The following is a 17,353-nucleotide window of genomic DNA, read 5'->3' as shown; positions in this document are numbered from 1 at the left end:
ATATATATATATATATATATATATATATATATATATATATATATATATAGTGTAACCTGGATGAAACTCAGGTCATTAGGCATACTAAGCAAGCATTTTGCCAACTGAAGTGTATCTCTAACCCCCTATTTTAAATTTTTTTAATTCCCTCTCTCCTCCTGCATTAAATAAATGTGAGTAAGTGAGCATGGTAACCATCCTAAAGGCTTTGCTTCTCTCCCAACCTCATAACTGCTCTGTGAAGGCAACAGGGCAGGATGTGCCAATCCTTCCTCACAGAGTGGGAAATAGGTGTGGCAAGGTGAGGAGCCTTGGCGACAGGCAAAGGCCAGGCCTTCTGTCTCCTCTGTAACCACTGAGGATCTCCAGCTGTACCACCCCGCCATCTGTAACTGGGGTAACCTGCAGCTCTGGCCACACAGACACAGACACTCACACACACACACACACACACACACACACACACACACACAGACACACACACACACACACACACACATGCCTCTAACCAATACTCACCAGGAGAACAATGCTCCCAAAGTAGGTGGCCCTCAGAAGCATGTCCAGATCGCTTGGCACCTGAACAGGGGAATTAGGGATGAGACAGGGTCATTGCACTCTCTACCGTGGGCCCTTCCTACCCATGCCCAGACAAGCCCTGGTCTACCTTGTCCCCGACAAGTGTCAGCTCCAGGGCTCCAGCCTGGAAGTAGCTCTCCATGGCAGAGTCAAAGAAGAACTCAGAGAAAGCCACATACACCATCCTCTCGTCTTCCTCCAGCTGTGGCTCCACCGCCCTGTTGAGGAGGCTCCAGTTCTCCTGCTTCAAGGGGAAAAATGCTCCCTGGGATTGGGAGCTCAGCGTCAGGGTCAGGGTCAAGGCAGATTGAATTTGTGCCCGGCACAGTCAGGAACCACGGGGAACTGGACTCTATGGGAGATCTGGAAGGGTGCACCAACTCATCCCTCAAAAAGTTTTGCAAAGAGGCGAGGAGAGCAGGAGGAGTAGGCAGGGAGCACCAGAAGTCAGGTGTGGAGTTGGAGAGATGGCTCAGATGTTAAGAGCATGTACTGCTCTTCCAGAGGACTGGTGTTCAATTCCCAGCAGCCACGAAGTGGCTCAACAACCTGCCAGTTCCAGGGGATCTGACTCCCTCTCCTGTCCTCCACGGGCACTGCATACCCCTCGGTGCACTTACATACAAGTGGGCAAAACCACATTGCTACACATAAATAAATAAGCCAAGAAAGAAAGAAAGAAAGAAAGAAAGAAAGAAAGAAAGAAAGAAAGAAAGAAAGAAAGAAAGAAAGAAAGAAAGAAAGAAAGAAAGAAAAAAGGCAGAGAGGACCAGGAAAATCACCCTGGCAAAGGAGGCATCTGAGTGACCTTGGACCCTGGGCAGCAGTAACCACATCCACATTTACATACCCACCCCGGCTACCCAGTTCCCTCTCTACTTGTGTGATTTTGAGATGTGGTCTTGCTATGTAACCCTGGGTGGGCTCAACTTCACAGCAATCCTCCTGCCTCTGTCTTTTGTGTGCCACTGGGAATGCTTCCTTCAGGCTAACAGAAAGTGTGTCCACACCACAGCCATGGACGGCATGTTATCTCCCACTGTTCTCTGCAACACATTAGGCAACAGGCACAGGCGGGGGAAGCCATTGGCCTCAGGTCATGCAGCCTGCCAGGGACGGGATCAGGATTTGAACTTAGGACATTTGAGCTGCAGAGTCTGCAGAATGTCCTGCTGCCGACCACAAGGAGGAGCAAAGGAGGCCACATACCAACTGCTGACTTTGTGCAAGTCTTCAGGGCCTTAAAATGAATACAGCTGGGGTGCCCCATTTTCTGGGACCCATTCCTGCTCGACAGAAGCCCTGCCTTCGCTCCCTCTCCCTAAAATAAAATCCTTATAAAAGCCACTCCTGTGGTTCACACATTTCACTCTTCAAATTCTGTGAGACAAGAACCTGAAAACAGCCAGGCACAGTGGGGCACTTTTTTTTTTCAATCCCAGCAGAGGCAAGCTGATCTCCATGAGTTCAAGGCCAGCCTGGTCTACATAGGAGTGCCGGGCCAGCTAGAGCTGCATGAGACCCTGTCTGAAAAACAAAACAAAACTGAAACCCACTGGCTCAGGATGACTTTGGTGGCTGGCCAGTTTCTCTCCAGCTCCTCTACGTAAGGCCACCGTGGGCAAAAGAAAAGGCCTCCATCAAATTCAAAGACACCCCGGTAATTCCCGTATCCTGATGATTTTCTGACCAGGAACTAAAGGGAGGAACCACCTGGGAGGAATCTCACACTGTGATTCCAGCCATTTCAGCTGTCAGAAATGCTGCAGGGTGGAGTATGAATTCATTACTTTCCAGCCAAGCCTTGAAGGCCTGAGGGGAGAAACTTCACTAAGATAGGGATGGATGCTGTCTGAGCATAATGGTGTTTGTTTGTTTGTTTGTTTGTTTGTTTGTTCCAGGCAGGGTTTCTCTGTGTAGCTTTAGCTGTCCTTCATTTGCTTTGTAGACCAGCCTGGCCTCAAACTCATAGAGATCCGCCTGCCTCTGCCTCCCGAGTGCTGGAATTAAAGACTGATGGATTTTAATTCAGGCATTTTAAAATGCCCTCCTTTCAGCCTTGCTCTGGTCCTCTGCCTAGGACTTGTAATGCTGATCTGTATAAACTCCTGCCTACTCCCGCTGGAAGGGAACCCGTTCCTCCGCCCAAGGGCCTCTGCAATCCTCTCTTGCCTTTACTCCCCCATCTCCTCACCATCCAGGCACCAGGCAAGGGCCTTCACTACACCCTGCTGTTAACCAAGAGAAACTACTGATGAATTCTCAGGGTCCCTTAGAAAGGGCCCACTGGAGGGGTACCCCAAATGCCACACCAGACAACACACTCAGCTCAAAGAGGTCAGATTGATAGTTACCCAAAAACCCACCCTTGGGGTGGTGGGGGACGAGAACAGGAGGTAAAACAGGCCAGACGGGGCAGGGACCCCCAGCAGCAGTTGGGAGAAAGTCCCAGATGGAGTTGGGAACACCCGGAAGAGTGCTCTGTTCTCTGTCACTCCAGCCTTGAAGCTATGCCTGAGGACAGAACTGAAAGCCAAGAGATGCCTGGACATTGGGTGGGCCAACTGGACTGTCCAGCTCATTCCCCTCCCACACGTCAACCCTGACTTCTGCCATCAGTCCTGTAAGAAGGTCCCAGACTAGAAGCTTAATGGTACCCTACCAGGGACCCCTCCTGCCAGCCAGGAAATCTTTACTCTGTCTCTTTAAGTTCTCTGTATTAAATACTCTTTTTCTTTCTTCAAGACAGAGTTTCTCTGTGTACCCCTGGTTGTCCTGGAACTGGCTTTGTAGACCAGGATGGCCTCCAACTCAGCGAGTGCTGGGATTAGTGTTCACAACCATCGCCAGGCTGAAATACTTATTTCTAAAACTCAGAAAAAAAAAAAAAAATTAGTAATACAGCTGGATTTTCACACCCACAAATTCAACTATAATCAAGAGCCACAGTTGGGGGCTGAAGAGATGGCTCAGTGGTTAAGAGCACCAGCTGCTCTTCCAGAGGATGTGGCTTCAATTCCCAGCAAACATGGTAGCTCACAGCTGTCTATTCTTCAGGTCCAGTGCTTCTGACATTCTCTTCACACATACATACATGAGGACAAAACCACCCATACACAGAGAATAAAAATAGATCAAAAGAAGAAGAGGAAGCATTGTTGCCTTTAATTCCACCACTTGAGGGCAGAGGCAAGAGAACTCTGTGAGTTTGAGGCCAGTCTAGTCTACAAAAGAAGCTCCAGGACAGCCAGGCTACAAACCCTCTCTCAAACAAACAAAAGAACACTGTCAGGCTGGCCAGATGGCTCAGCAGGTAAGGGAGCTTCCTGCCAATCCTGAGGGCCTAAATTTGATATGCAGGACCCTAGATGGAAGAAGAGAATCAACTCTCACAAGTTGTCCTCTGACCTCTGCATCTCCGCCTGTGCTTGCACACACACACACACACACACACACACACATACCTATCAAAAGATGTTTGTAAGTTATAATGTCACACAAATGTGACAACATTTTATATAATGAACTTGAACGCCCTTACATCATGGTATCCATGGAGGGCTTGGACTCAGTCCCCCTCAAAAACCAAATGGCTGACGTTAGCACGTGACTTACAGGGTTGGGAGAGGCAGGAGAAGGGCAGGGCATAAGCAAGTCCCTGGACTAAGTAAGGACTTGTGAGGGGCACAGCAGAACAAGAAGAGCTGCAGGAACCAGGGCCAGGCAGAGTGTGGCCCCTCAGAGCCCTGCTCAGACAGCCTCAGACAGCCACAGACAGGACGAAAGCAGACTGGTGGTCAGAGGTCACAGGCACCAGCCCAGGCAGCTCACCCGGAATTCCATATCCAGATTGCCATTGGAGACCACAGGATCCTTCAGGAGGGAGTAGTCGATGCCGACAAAGTCATCCACAGAGCTGCACACTGCAGAAAGGGGCTTGGGTCACTCTAAGCCCGGGAACATCAGGGCTGGTGCCTAACCTCTCTGTGCCTTTCAGTCATAAAAACAGGGACACTCCAAACATCCGGTTCTTTTTTGTTTGTTTATTATGTTTTGTTTTGTTTTGTTTGAGACAAGAGTTTCTCTGTGTAGCCTTGGCTGTCCTGGAACTCACTCTGTAGACCAGGCTGGCCTCAAACTCACAGAGATCTGCCTGGCTCTGCCTCCCAAGTGCTGGGGTTAAAGCTGTGTGCCACCATGCTCAGCACCTCACAGGGTTCTTATGAAAATCAAACTGGGAAGCGCTAAGGGCCTGGAGCGGTGTATGTGCTCAGTGATAGGCTAGTGTTAGCTCCACCTACTACTATCGCTACTGTAAGGCTTTCATGAAATCACTAAGCAAGATCGAAGAGGAGGGGCCAGGGAAATAGCTCTTCAGATAAAGGAGCGTGCCTCGGAAGCCCAGCAACCTGAGTTCAGTCCTCAGAACCCATACAAAGGCAGAGGTAAACACAGCTCCACCATGTTGTCCTCTGACATCCACACATACAGCATGGCATGGGTGTACACACATGTGCGAGCACACACACACACACACACACACACACACACACACACAGTTTAAAATGTTTAAGACAGCGAAGGAGTCATTTCCCCTGCCTTCTTTTTCAATGCCCTTTACCCAATGGACCTGATGGGACAAGATGCCTGTGCCACAGTAGACAGACACGCTGGCTTAGGAAGAAGGGATTCATGTTAACTGAGCAGCTATGAAATGCAAGCTCATGAAAACAAATGTGGGTGGGCGTGATCAGCAAGTGCATATTAAAGACTGTGGCAACTCCTGGGGCGGCGTTACCCGTCAAACGAGGAATCCAAAGCCCGGAGACAAGTCTTTACTTACCTAAGGTTTACACAGCAAGTCAGTGACACATTTGAACCCAGGGCCAGTCCGTGGCTGGACTGGGAGGGGGCCTCTCTGAGGTGCTGTGTGGAAGCTTCCTCCTACCCCTAACCTCGGCTCCAGGCCCCACCAGCAGTGACTCACCGGGCACCGTGTCCAGGAGAGAGTTGAGCAGCACTGTCCCAGCGTGGTGGAGCACAGGGCAGATCTGGGGGACGGATGGGGCCAGAGTCAGGGCTTCTCAGAGCCAGGCCACCCCCACTTTGCTACCCACACCTGTCAGCGCCCACACCTGCTGGTTGAGGAGGAACCTCATCCCCGAAGTGATGAACGTGGAGAAGAAGTTATACACCCTCCTGCGAGGAGAGGAGAGCCTGGGTTAGCCCCTGCCCCAACCACAAGCCAGGCCCAGGGGACACAACAGTGCCCGAAAGACACAGTTACAACAAGGGCTCCTCAGTTCCAGCCAGCTCCTCATTAAAATTCTCCAAGATCTAAACTCCAGCCCCACTCCAGCTTGACTCTCAAGGCTCCCTCCCCTGCCACCTGCTTCACATCCTCACAGCTGCTCAGAGACCCCCACATTTGTTCTGTACCTCACCTCCAACACCCTCCCCAGTGTTCTTGCCCTCTGCAGCCTCCTGACTGGGCTCAGATGCCTCCTCTTCCATGCAGCCTTTCCCAGATCACCCTCTACCTAAATCCCACCACCCAGAACACTGCCTTGGTTCACTTCTTGGGTCCTAGTGAGTCTTCTAATCCTTCCAGCTGAGCTCTAAATGCTTCTAAACGCACGAGGAAATTGGATGGTGGGGCTCAAAAGGTGTGCCCTGGAGCTAGGACTTACTTGAAGGTTCCTCCGAAGGCCATGTCCATTCTGGAGATAGAGGCCTCGCAGGAGACATTGGACACTTTAATCCGCCCAGTGGAATCCTGGGAGAGCTGCAGACCTGTTCGGATGGACACACCCTCGGCCGAGGCATTGATGTAGCCCCCGTCATAGCTGCCAAAGCAAGGGGGGGTTCACGTTCACCCCAGTGGGAGAGTAACTGGGGCTTCATTACCCTTCTTACGCTATACAACAAGATAGCTTTTTTTTCATATGTGCACCAAGTATTTGTAATCACACATACCCCACTGCCTTCTCATGCCCTCCCATGCCTGAACCCTTCTTCCCAATATGACCTGCCCTTATTTCAGAACTTTTTTTTTTTTTAATGATCCAATGAGTTTAACTGGTGTTGTTTGCATAAGCATAGGCGTGAAGTTATTAACTATTTGGACAAAGTACCAAAGTACCTTCCCTCACAGCCATTTGCTGCTGCCTACAGCACCTCAGCTAGGGCAGAGACTCATCTTTGTCAGATATCCTACCAAACCCTCGTCTTGAGTGGAGAAACCGAAGGCTGGGGAGGCTAACGGACTCTAGGCCCAGCCACCAGCCCCACCCTGAGTGTGCAGGGTCCTCACAAGAACCAGTAGAGGAGCTGCCTCCGGCAGTGCAGCCCCAGGGACGCGTTGGAGATGTGCAGCGACAGCTCCTGGTCCGGCTGGAAGTGGAGCTCCGAGGATATCAGCTGCAGCTGTGTGACCTTCACACTGCAGAGGGCAGGGGGCAGGGTCAGTCTGGGGGCCAAGGGGAGTGGACTCACCAACCCACAGGGACTTCATCCCTCCTCTTCTAACTGCAGGCTGGGCAACCTAGGTGGAGTTTTCCCTTGCCCCTCAAGAGCCCAAACATCTCTGGACCTAGGATTAAAATGGTTTCTCCCCACCCCCCAGAAAGGGTTTCTCTGTGTAGCCTTGGACTTGATTTGTAGACCAAGCTGGCCTTGAACTCACGGAGATCTGCCTGCCTCTGACTCCCTGAGTGCTGGAATTAAAGGTTTATGCCACCATTTAAAAAAAAAATGTATATAATGTTTAAAAGGCAAGGAGCAGCCGGGCATTGGTGGTGCACGCCTTTAACCCCCTTTAACCCCAGCACTCAGGAGGTAGAGGTAGGCAGATCTCTGAGCTTGAGGCCAGCCTGGTCTATGGAGAGAGTTCCAGAACTGCCAGAGCCACACAGAAAAGCAAAACAAAGACAGTCTCCATTATCTTGAATTTGTGAGCCCAAGTGATTCTTTTGAAGGAATTACATATATATGTTTATACTATATTACACACTCACACACACAAAAGGTTTGTTTGTTTGTTTGTTTGTTTAAAAAAAGAAAAAGAAAACCCAGCATAGTGACACATGCCTTTAATCCCAGCACTCGATAGGCTGAAGCAGGCCAGTCTCCACAGGTTGAAGGTAAACCTGGTCTATATAGTAAATTTGGCCAGGCAGGACTACATAATAAGACCCTATCTCAAGAAAAAATAAAGCCCGACGTGGTGCCATTTGGTAATCCCAGCCCTCAGGGAGGCAGAGGCAGGTTGATCTCTGTGAATTCCAGGCCAGCCTGGTCTACAAAGGGAGTCCATGACAGTCAAGGCCACACAAAGAAACCCTGTCTCGAAAAACAAAAACAAAACAAACAAAAAAGCTTGGAAAAAAAAAAAGAATAAATAAATAGGGGCTGGAGAGATGGCTCAGCAGTTAAGAGCACTGGCTGGTCTTCAAGAGGACCCAGGGTTCAATTCCCAACACCCACCCGTCAGCCCGCAACTATCTAATTACAATTCCAGGAGATCCAACATCCTCAGACAGACACGAATGCAGGCAAAACACCAAAAGCACATAAATAGGATCTTTTTATTTAGGATTTTATTTATGTTCTATCTGCATGTACACCTACAAGCCAAAAGAGGGCACCAGATCTCATTATAGATGGTTGCGAGCCACCATGTGGTTGCTGGGAATTGAACTCAGGACCTTTAGGAAGAGCAGCCAGTGCTCTTAACCTCTGAGCCAACTCTCCAGCCCCCGCATAAAGAAAATATTTAAAAATAAATAAATAAATAAATAAATAAATAAATAAATGAATGAATGAATGAATGAATAAATGAATAAATGAATGAATAAATGAATAAATAAACAATAAAAGACCTAGTCTTGTTGAATGCACCTCATCCTCTGCCCACACTAAGATTGCTAGACCTGTTTTTTTTTTGTTGTTGTTGTTGTTGTTTTGTTTTCTTTAAAGCCCAGTTTGGCTTTCAGCTTGCGATCTTTCCCCGGCCTTCTGAGTGCTGGATCCCAGGCCAGGCTCAGCTTTGCATCCTTGCATCCGGTCCTTTGATTTTTGCCTCCATCACTTTAACTCACCCACATCCCAGTTCTCCTAGGTCTCCCATCCTAAGCTTCTCCCCTGTTAGCGGCTCTCTATAGCTAGACTCCACTCTCACTCACAGGTAAATCCTTCCAGAACGCTTCACAGTGTTCTGTGGTCCAAGCTTCGAGATTCTACTGGTTCCGATTCCCTTTTCCTGGGTCCGCCTATCGCCTCGGGGTTTTACCCTGTAGCCCCACCCGTTTCTTAAGGTCCCATCCCACTTAATTGGCCACGCCCAGTCCGGAGGTCTCCAAGCCAGCCCACCAGCTTTGATGTCCCGCCCCCAGGCCCTGCTTACTCCGAGATGTTGTAGTAGAAATGGCCCTTTGCACCGTGCACGTCCGGGATGGTGATAGACTCCAGCTCTTGCTCCAAAAAGCGCAGCCCCTCCTTCTTCACTGAGGGAATACGGAGACCCTCGGCTCTCGCGCCCGCGGCCAGGGCGCCCCACCCGGTCCACGCCGCCCGCCGCCCACCTTACCCAGCTCCAGCGCCGCGGAGGTGACGCGGATCTTGCAGCCCGGGAGCTCGGCGTGGGCACCTGCCAGGAGTGCTAGGAAGAGGGCCGGGAGCAGGGCCATGGCGACCGGGCCTGGGGGCAGGGTGGGGTCGCAGGTGTTATCGGGGCTGCTCAAAACCACTCCTCGGACGTGCAACTAGTACTGGCCCGAACCGTTACTTCCCATAAAACTGTTCCAGGGACTCGGAACCAATCAACTTATCTCCACTTGCCGGATGAAAGAACCGAGGTTCCGAAGCGCTAAGCATCTTGCGCTCTGCCTCCAAAGGATTTGGGGCTCGGTTCCCTCGGGCAACCGCCGCGTGATGATTTTGGACCTCAGGAGGATGAGCCCCCCAGCCCCCCACCACCATTTTCCCTTTTTCTTCCGAGGAGGGCGTGTGCTGGCTTGTACGTTGGTATGGCAACGACCACACGCGCATTCCTGCTGAGCGGCTTGCGGTCTCCCAGGCCGCGCGCTGGGATGGCCCCGCTAACCACTGTCTTCTGGGTCCCCCGGCTCCCCCAGGTCCTAAACCTCTCTCATCAGGCATCCCGCCCGGTGCCCCATCCCAGCGCCCTCCTCCGTCCGCTTTCCTCCCCACCTGGGTTCAGGGAGCCACTGCAGCGGCTCCGGAGGGCCTGGGCATAGGCGCTGGGGACGCGCCCCAACTCACTCATTGTGGGAGCTGGGGGACGGCGCGGTCAAGTGGGGCGGCAGGCGGCGCAGGGGATCCTGGAGGCGGGGTCTGGCGGGGAGCGCGGGGCCCGCAGCCTTTATAAGCCTGGGCCTTCCGACCCCCCTCCTCGCCGCTCTTCTCCCCTCCTCCTCGGGGGCTGGGAAGGGACGGGGCGGGACGCTGGCGGCCGGGAGGGTGGAGAGGGCAGTCCCGAGCCTGTGACGAGCCCGGCTTGTCTGGGCAAGTGGGGGACTTGCTCCTAAAAGGAAGAAGAGGGGCTTGCCAGGACGCAGCTGTCAAATTCCAGTCACGCAGCCCTTCCTGCACCCTCCTCCGCAAAGCCCTCCGCTTCGCTACGGAGCCTCAGTTTCCTCACCCAGCACAGAGTGCCTCATTCTGCGAACGCCCACTTCGGTCTCCGTGCAAGGCCAGCGGAAGTCAATGCCCAGGCCTATTTTCCCTTTTCTTTCTCTCACAACCATCGGGGCCCCAGTCTACTGGAGGATTGGGGGGCCCCGGGACCTCCCCCTCTTGGAGAAGCGATCCTAACAAGTATTGTAAGGCCAGGAGGACAACACAACAGGGGCAGAGCAACCAGAATCACCCCAGCGGGAAGCTTCTACTTTCTGAGGAGTCTCCGAATTCTTTCGGTGAAGCCTGTGACTAGCTGCTCAGCAAACTGCCTCCTCCCCACCCCCCAGCACCCCACCTCCCGGCGGCGCGCGAGCAAGCCACACATTGCCCACACAGTTCCGAGCACCAAAGTGGAAAATGGACTGTAGATGCTGGCTATCTTTTTGTAGCCATGCGGGCAAAAGAGAAAAGGAGAGCTGATAATGATGTTTACTGAGCATCTACTTAACACTCAGCACTCAGCTAGCTCAGCTGACTGAATAGTTTGGCAGTTTTGAGTTGTCCAGGACCTTCCTGGATTCAGAATTCAGTCTCAGGCAAACCAGAATGACTAATCACCCTGGATCTGGGTTTACCTTCTTACAGTCTGTGAGGCTGTCTGTCTTAGGAATTCTCGCTGGCAGGAAAAGAAGGTTGAGACAATTCTGTGCCTGTTACTGGAGAGTTCAGGGATTGTTCCTAAGCAGTGTGAGGTGGGGTTGGTAGCACAGGCTGATGCCTAGACTCTTCTCTCTGAAGGACCAGCGTTTACATCCAAGAATGTCATTCCTTAGGACCCTTATCTAATCGCACACCGTATGTTAAAGGGTTGAGGGGAGCAGTGTTTTGTTTGTTTTGTTTGTTTGGGGGGGGGGAGTTGAGATAGCCCATGTAGCCCAGGCTGGCACTGAATTCTCTATGCTACTAAGGATGGCCTAGAACTACCTCCATCTCCAGAGTGCTGGGATCACAGGTGTACAGCATGACTCCTGGTCTATGTGGTTCGGGGATGGCATACTCAGGGCCTTGTGCATGCTAGGCAAACACTGTACCAAGTGAGCTACACCCCACCCCCCGGCCTTAACGTAAGGTTACTGTCAACATAAATGGGTCTAGTGCAAGCGCTGGGCATAGCCTATGCCAACCACGAGCAAGGAAGAAATGCCAATATGATTAGAGGCACACACCACAAACATAGCGCACAGCCAGCAGAGAGGGTGCTGAGGCCATCCAGAGGAAGCCAGGCTTGTATGGCCTTGAGTTCAAGGGAGTGGCCTTCCACTTCTGACTCAAGACACAAACCTGGGGTCTGGAAAGATGGCTCAATGGTTAAGCACACACTACACTTCGAGGACCTGAGTTCAGTTCCCACTACCCACAGCAGATAGCTCACAACCTGCAACTCGAGCTCCAGGGAGCTGACGCCTCTGGCCTTGGTAGGCACTGTGGTCATATGCACGCCCTCACAAAGGCACACACACAATCAAAATAAATCTTTTAAGAAATGAAGCACCCTGAAAAACAAAGCACAAACAAGACAAACAAAAAACAAAGGCCTGGCATGGTGGCACATGTCTTTAATCCCAGTACTTGGGAGGCAGAGGCTGGTGGATCTCTGTGAGTTCGAGGTCAGCCTGGTCTCCAAAGAGGGTTCCAGTACTTCGAAGCATTGTTTTATATGTACCAGGCCCTGGGTTTCGTTCCTAGCACCCTCCAAACAGAAAGAGACTGTCTTGCCTTCCTTCTGCCCTTCCTCCCTCACCTCCTCCCGCCTCTTCCTCTCCTGCAATCTTCCTTTTCCAGACAGAGTCCCTGTGTCTTGAAAGGGTTAGGCACAACTGTTAACTAGCCATCGCACGCGCACCTTTTCCCTGCTCAGGGTCTTTGCTTCTGCTAGAAGGCTCATCCACCTTCCTAATGGCTCCTGCCGGTCTGTTCTCTGGTTAGATGGGGATGTTTTCAGCAACCTTCCTTTCCCTGCCTACTTGACACTCACTCCCAACCACACAGCCCAGTTGTTTGTTGTTTTGTTCTGAGAAAGGGTCTGGATATGTAACCCTGGTTGGCCTGGAACCCACTGTTTTATATATACACGTATAAATACATTTTCTTTCTTTCTGTTTTGCATCCTGACCGCAATTTCCCCTTCCTTCTCTCCTCCCAGTCTCCCCCACCACCGCCTCCCCCGCCTCTTGGAATATCAACCAACCATGACATATCAAGCTGCAGTAAGACCAGGCACCTCCTCAAATATTGAGGCTGGACGAGGCGCTCCAGTAGAAGGAAAGGGTCCCTAAAGCAGGCAAAAGAGTCTGAGATGGCCCCTGCTCCCGCCATTAGGAATCCCACAAGAAGACCAAACTACACAACTGTAACATTCACGCAGAGGGTCTAGGTCAGGCCCCTGGTTGTGGTTCAGTCTCTGTGAGGCCCCATGAGCCCAGCTTGGTTGATTCTCTGGGTGGTGTCCTTGATCCCTCCTTCCTCCCCTCTTCTGAAAATTTCCCTAAGCTTTGCCTAATGTTTGGCTGTGGGTCTCTGCATCCATTTCCATCAGTTGCTGGGTGAAGCCTCTTGGGTGACAGTTGGGCACCAATCTATGAGTGTGGGAGAGTATCATTAGGAGTCATTTTCTATCCTAGGTCTCTGGGCTATCCAGCCTCTGGCACCTGGCCCTCTGGCAGCGTCAGGGTTGGGCTCTCTCATGGCCACGTGTCTCAAGCTGGACAAGCCATTGGTTGGCCACTCCCACAGTTTCTGTGCTACCTTTATCCCCAGCACCTCTTATGGGCAGGACAAATTGTAAGTCAAAGGTTTCGTGGCTGGGTTGGTGCCCCACCCCCTCCTGGAAGTCTTGCCTGCATACAGGAGATGGCCAGTTCAGGCCCCAGATCCCTCATTGCTAGGAGTCACCCTAGTAGATTCCTGGCTGTTTCCATTGCCCTGAGTTTTCAGCTCATCCCAGAGACCCTGCCCCCATTCCAGCTGTCTCTCCCAGTACCTCCATCCTCCCCCCATCTGATCCCACCTGTTCTTGTACCACTTAAATCCCCCCGGGTACCCCCCTTCACCCACCATCGATGTCTATTCTATTTTCATTTTCACAGGGAGATCCATGTGTCCCCTCCTTGTTACTGAGCTTCTCTGAGTCTGTGGGCTGTGGCATGCTCATCCTTTCCTTTACAACTAATAGCCACTTAGAAATGGGTACATACCATGTTTATCTTTCTGGGTCTGGGTTACCTCACTCAGGATGATTTATTTTTCTAGTTCCATCCATGTGCCTGCAAATTTCATGATGTCATTGTTTTTAACAGCTGAGTTATACTCCATTGCGTAAATACACCACTTTAAAAAAAAAAAAAAAGTCCATTCTTCAGCTGAGGGACATCTAGGCTGGAACTCACTGACCCAGGCACAGGTGTGACCTGGTAGGGTAGGAGAAGGTGCTGTCCCTCGCCCTGACTCCAGGGTCTTGCAGGCTCAGCTTTCCTTTTCAGTTGTGTGAATTTCCCCTTTCTCTCACCGCGTGCTGTGGTCTCACCCCTCAGTGGTGCTGGCAGAGTGCAGCCCAGGGAGGACTTTGGCAATCTCCCTGAGTGTCACAATTTGCCTTGCAAGAGGGGGGCAAGCCCCTGTCAAAACCTTTCACATTTGCCCATGAGGAAACTGAAGACCTCCTGGAACTCAAAAGGGCATCCTCTGTGCATGGCCAGGCCAGCCATGCCTCTAACACCAGGCTAGCCCATCAGTCAAGGGCTCTGTATGCAGACCTGGTTCAAGTCTTTTGCTAAAGCACATCGGGCAGTGTTTCTGGGAAAGGGCCAGAGGGAACATATTTTATGCTTCGCATAGCTCTATTGCTGCAGCATGAACAGACATGATCAGCCTCTGAGGGGATGGGCTGCTGGCTGGACAGGGGCACGTTGTTCCAGAGGAAACAGCAAAATCTCATCCTGAGCCTCAGTTTCCACATCTGCAAAATGAGAGTGATTAGGTAACAGTGAGGGCTTCTGTATACGAAGCGCTAAAACCACCACGCACACCAACAGACTCGATAAATAGACTTGATAGTAGTGACAACTACTTGCTTGACAGACTGCCCAGAACATGCGAATCGACAGAACACAACACAACTTTCATGTGCGCTATAGGACAGGCATCATTGCTTCCAAAGCGGTCAGGACAGTCTGACCCGAAGCCCATGTTGGCCTTCTTTCTCTCTTTATCTTTTCTTTTTTTTTTTTTTTTTAAGACGGTTTCTCTGCATAGCCCTGGCTGTTCTGGAACTAGCTCTGTAGACTAGGCTGGCCTTGAACTCACAAAGATCCTGCCTCCCGAGTGCAGGGATTACAGGCATGCACCACCTCCACCCACCTGGCTCTTTCTAATTTTTTATTTTGAGACAGGGTCTCACTAAGTTTTCCAAGTGGACCTTGCCCTCATGCTGCAACCCAGCCAGTCCTTGACTTTGTGATTCCCCTGCCTCAGCCTTTCCAGTAGCCAGGATGACTGGAAAGTGCCATCGTGCCGTCTTGTCACACAGAGTGAGCAACTGAAGTACAACTGGAGGAAATAGCTGGTCCAAGCAAATAAACACCAGCTCCACCAGCCACGGGATGCCACGCTGGGTTCCTGCCGAGAGGTCAGCATGTATTGCCTTCGCCGGACACCCACCTCTCTTCATCTCCAGCTGTGTTTTCTTTGGCTCCCAGCCCAGCTTGGGGAAGCTGAATCAGGCATCTCCCCTCCTGCCCACCCCCACGCCAGTGCCCACCCAAGTTGCTCCTTAGGAAATGATAACACCTCCAGCGTCCCGTCCGCAGAGCCGCAGCTCACGTGCCTGTGGAGGTCATCGTAGGCGGGCCTGGGAGCACGTGACAGGAGTCCCAGGGTGGAGGGCACGGGAAAGGGCAGCTGTCTGGCCGTAAACACCACTTTTGCATCTGTTTCCAGCAGGCAGCGCACAAAACAGTCCCCACAAAGCCTGGACAGTCACCAAATAGGGAAAAGGGAAATATAAAAAGGACTGGGGCTTTCTGAGTTCATCCTTGAAGAAATGTTGACTGTCTCCCCGAGGCTACTAATGCTTGAAAACAGTCTTCTCTGTTCCTCTTTTCTTTCCCATTTCCTCCTTTAAAACCAGTTTCTGTTTCTGGGGAAAGAGCGATCTGCCTGGTCCCTGGAGGCCTTTCCAGGTTTGAAACTGGAGGCTTTGAAAGTTCCTCTCAAGGTGCCATTTCCTAGGTCCTACCTAGGGTCATTGTACCCGTTGACCGGGGCCTCTCCATCTTGACTCCAATGTTAGCCTTGGGCAGCATCTGACTTTCTTATTTCATTCATTAGTTTGGCTGTTTTCTTAGGGTGATACTGTGGGCCTGGTCTGTACTAGGCAAGCACGCTACACAGCTTTCCCCTAACTCCTCTTCCTCTCCTCCTCACTTACTTATGTGTTATGAGTGTTTTGCCTGCATGTGTATACGTGTGTACCAGTTGCTTGACTGGTGTCCAAGAAGATCAGAAGAGGGTGTTGAGTCATCTGAACCTGGAGTTACAGACAGTTGTGAGCTGTCATGTGGGTGCTGGGAATTGAACCTGGATCTTCTGGGAGAGAAGTGGGTGCTCTTAACCACCAAAGCAGTTCTCCAGCCCCATATTTGTTTATTATTTTTGAGACAGTATCTTTCTATGTAGCTGTGGCTAACCTGAAACTTGCAATGTAGACCAGGCTGGCTTTAAACTCACAGAGAGCTGTCTGTAATAGCTCGTCTCAGCCTCCTGAGTGTGGAGATTAAAAGTGTGGGCCACCACACTCCTGAGCTCTTCCTTCTTTCTTTTTTTTTAAAATTTTTTATTAATTACACTTTATTCATTTTGTATCCCCCCCCATAAGCCCCTCCTTCCTCCCCTCCCAATCCCACCCTCCCTCCCCTTTCTGCATGCATGCCCCTCCCCAAGTCCACTGATAGGGGAGGTTCTCCTCTCCTTCTTTCTGATCTTAGTCTATCAGTTCTCATCATCTTTTTTTTTTTTGGTCATTTGTGTGTGTGTGTGTGTTTGTGCGTGTGTGAAAGGTGACAAAGAGATGACAGACAGCTAGACGAAGAGATAGATAGATAGACTGGTAGATGGCTGGATGGACAGACAGACTAGCGTATGGATGGATGTATAGATATGTAGATAAACAGATAGTGAGCGGGCATGTGTGTGACTATACACGTGGAAGCCAGGAGTCAGTATCAGGCGCCATCGACCTTGCTTTTTTTCGTTGTTTCTTTCTAAGACAAGGTCTCTCGCTTGGCCAGGATCTCACTAAGTGCCATCTAGACAGTGATGGAGCCTCAAGATTTCTGCAGTCTCCACTTCCCCAGCGCTAGCACCCACCCAGCGTTTTCAAAAGGTGTTCTGGGGTCTGGCCTGAGCTCCTCACGCTTCTACAGCAGGCTCCTTAGGAGCTGAGCTGTCTTCAGGCCCTCCTTGCCCCCCTCCTTTTCTGCCTTCCTTTCCCATTTCTCTGCTTCCTTCACCGGCTTGACAGTGACTCACAGAGGCCTCCACCCTCCTGGTCCTAAGTCTCCTCACTCTCTGGGCTTCGTTACACTTTCTAACCTCAAACTGTTAGGAGAAGGGGATGGGCATCTGCTTCAGGAGCTGGTGGTAAGATCTACCTAAGCTACTGGAGGAAGAGGCTACAAAGGGAAGGTCTTTCTCTTTAGTTGGGCCTCCATTGTCAGCCTAAGCTTGACTTTTTTTTTTTTTTTTCCCAAGACCTTCCTGAAAGTTACAAAAAAACACCCAACGCTCAACTAGTGAAGAGTTCCAGAATGCTCTCATCTTATCATCTCTCTGGCCAGATAACAAGGGCTTCGATCTCACAAAGACCACGAGCTTCCAGCTCCCCTCGCCTCTCCACTGACCTTGATCTAAGCCCTACCTGCCTGGTACCCTGCTCTGCATCTCTCTCAATGCTCTCTATCTCAGATCTCAGATCATGTGGCCCTCCTCTGCCAAGTTGGAGTCCACCATCCTGAGCTCCCCTTTGTCCACCCACATCAGCAAATCCTGGTGTTCCAATGATGTTCTGTACTCTACCCCA

General features: G+C 51.1%; 1 protein-coding gene across 2 annotated transcripts in view; it reads right to left on the bottom strand.

The window, feature by feature from the left end:
• Positions 1-9,946, bottom strand: part of Pltp (phospholipid transfer protein) — a 17,483-nt gene extending 7,537 nt beyond the window's left edge. Inside the window, exons 1-10 of one of the 2 annotated variants that reach the window (XM_055596032.1) lie at positions 9,790-9,946; positions 9,167-9,277; positions 8,984-9,083; positions 6,893-7,021; positions 6,270-6,425; positions 5,715-5,778; positions 5,567-5,630; positions 4,411-4,502; positions 668-844; positions 520-579 (exon numbers count right to left, since the gene is read on the bottom strand). In XM_055596032.1, the coding sequence (XP_055452007.1) occupies positions 520-579; positions 668-844; positions 4,411-4,502; positions 5,567-5,630; positions 5,715-5,778; positions 6,270-6,425; positions 6,893-7,021; positions 8,984-9,083; positions 9,167-9,277; positions 9,790-9,865 (1,029 nt within the window). In that variant the 5' untranslated portion in view covers positions 9,866-9,946. The remainder of the gene's footprint in view (positions 1-519; positions 580-667; positions 845-4,410; positions 4,503-5,566; positions 5,631-5,714; positions 5,779-6,269; positions 6,426-6,892; positions 7,022-8,983; positions 9,084-9,166; positions 9,278-9,789) is intronic. The other variant, XM_055596033.1, reaches the window with a different exon arrangement.
• Between the last annotated feature and the right edge of the window lie 7,407 nt (positions 9,947-17,353).

The sequence above is a fragment of the Psammomys obesus genome, unplaced genomic scaffold (assembly GCF_907164565.1).
Source record: "Psammomys obesus unplaced genomic scaffold, mPsaObe1.curated_primary_1811, whole genome shotgun sequence".
Lineage (NCBI taxonomy): Eukaryota > Metazoa > Chordata > Mammalia > Rodentia > Muridae > Psammomys > Psammomys obesus.
Note: the sequence above shows the minus strand (reverse complement) of the source record. Positions and strands in the feature narration are given on the sequence as shown.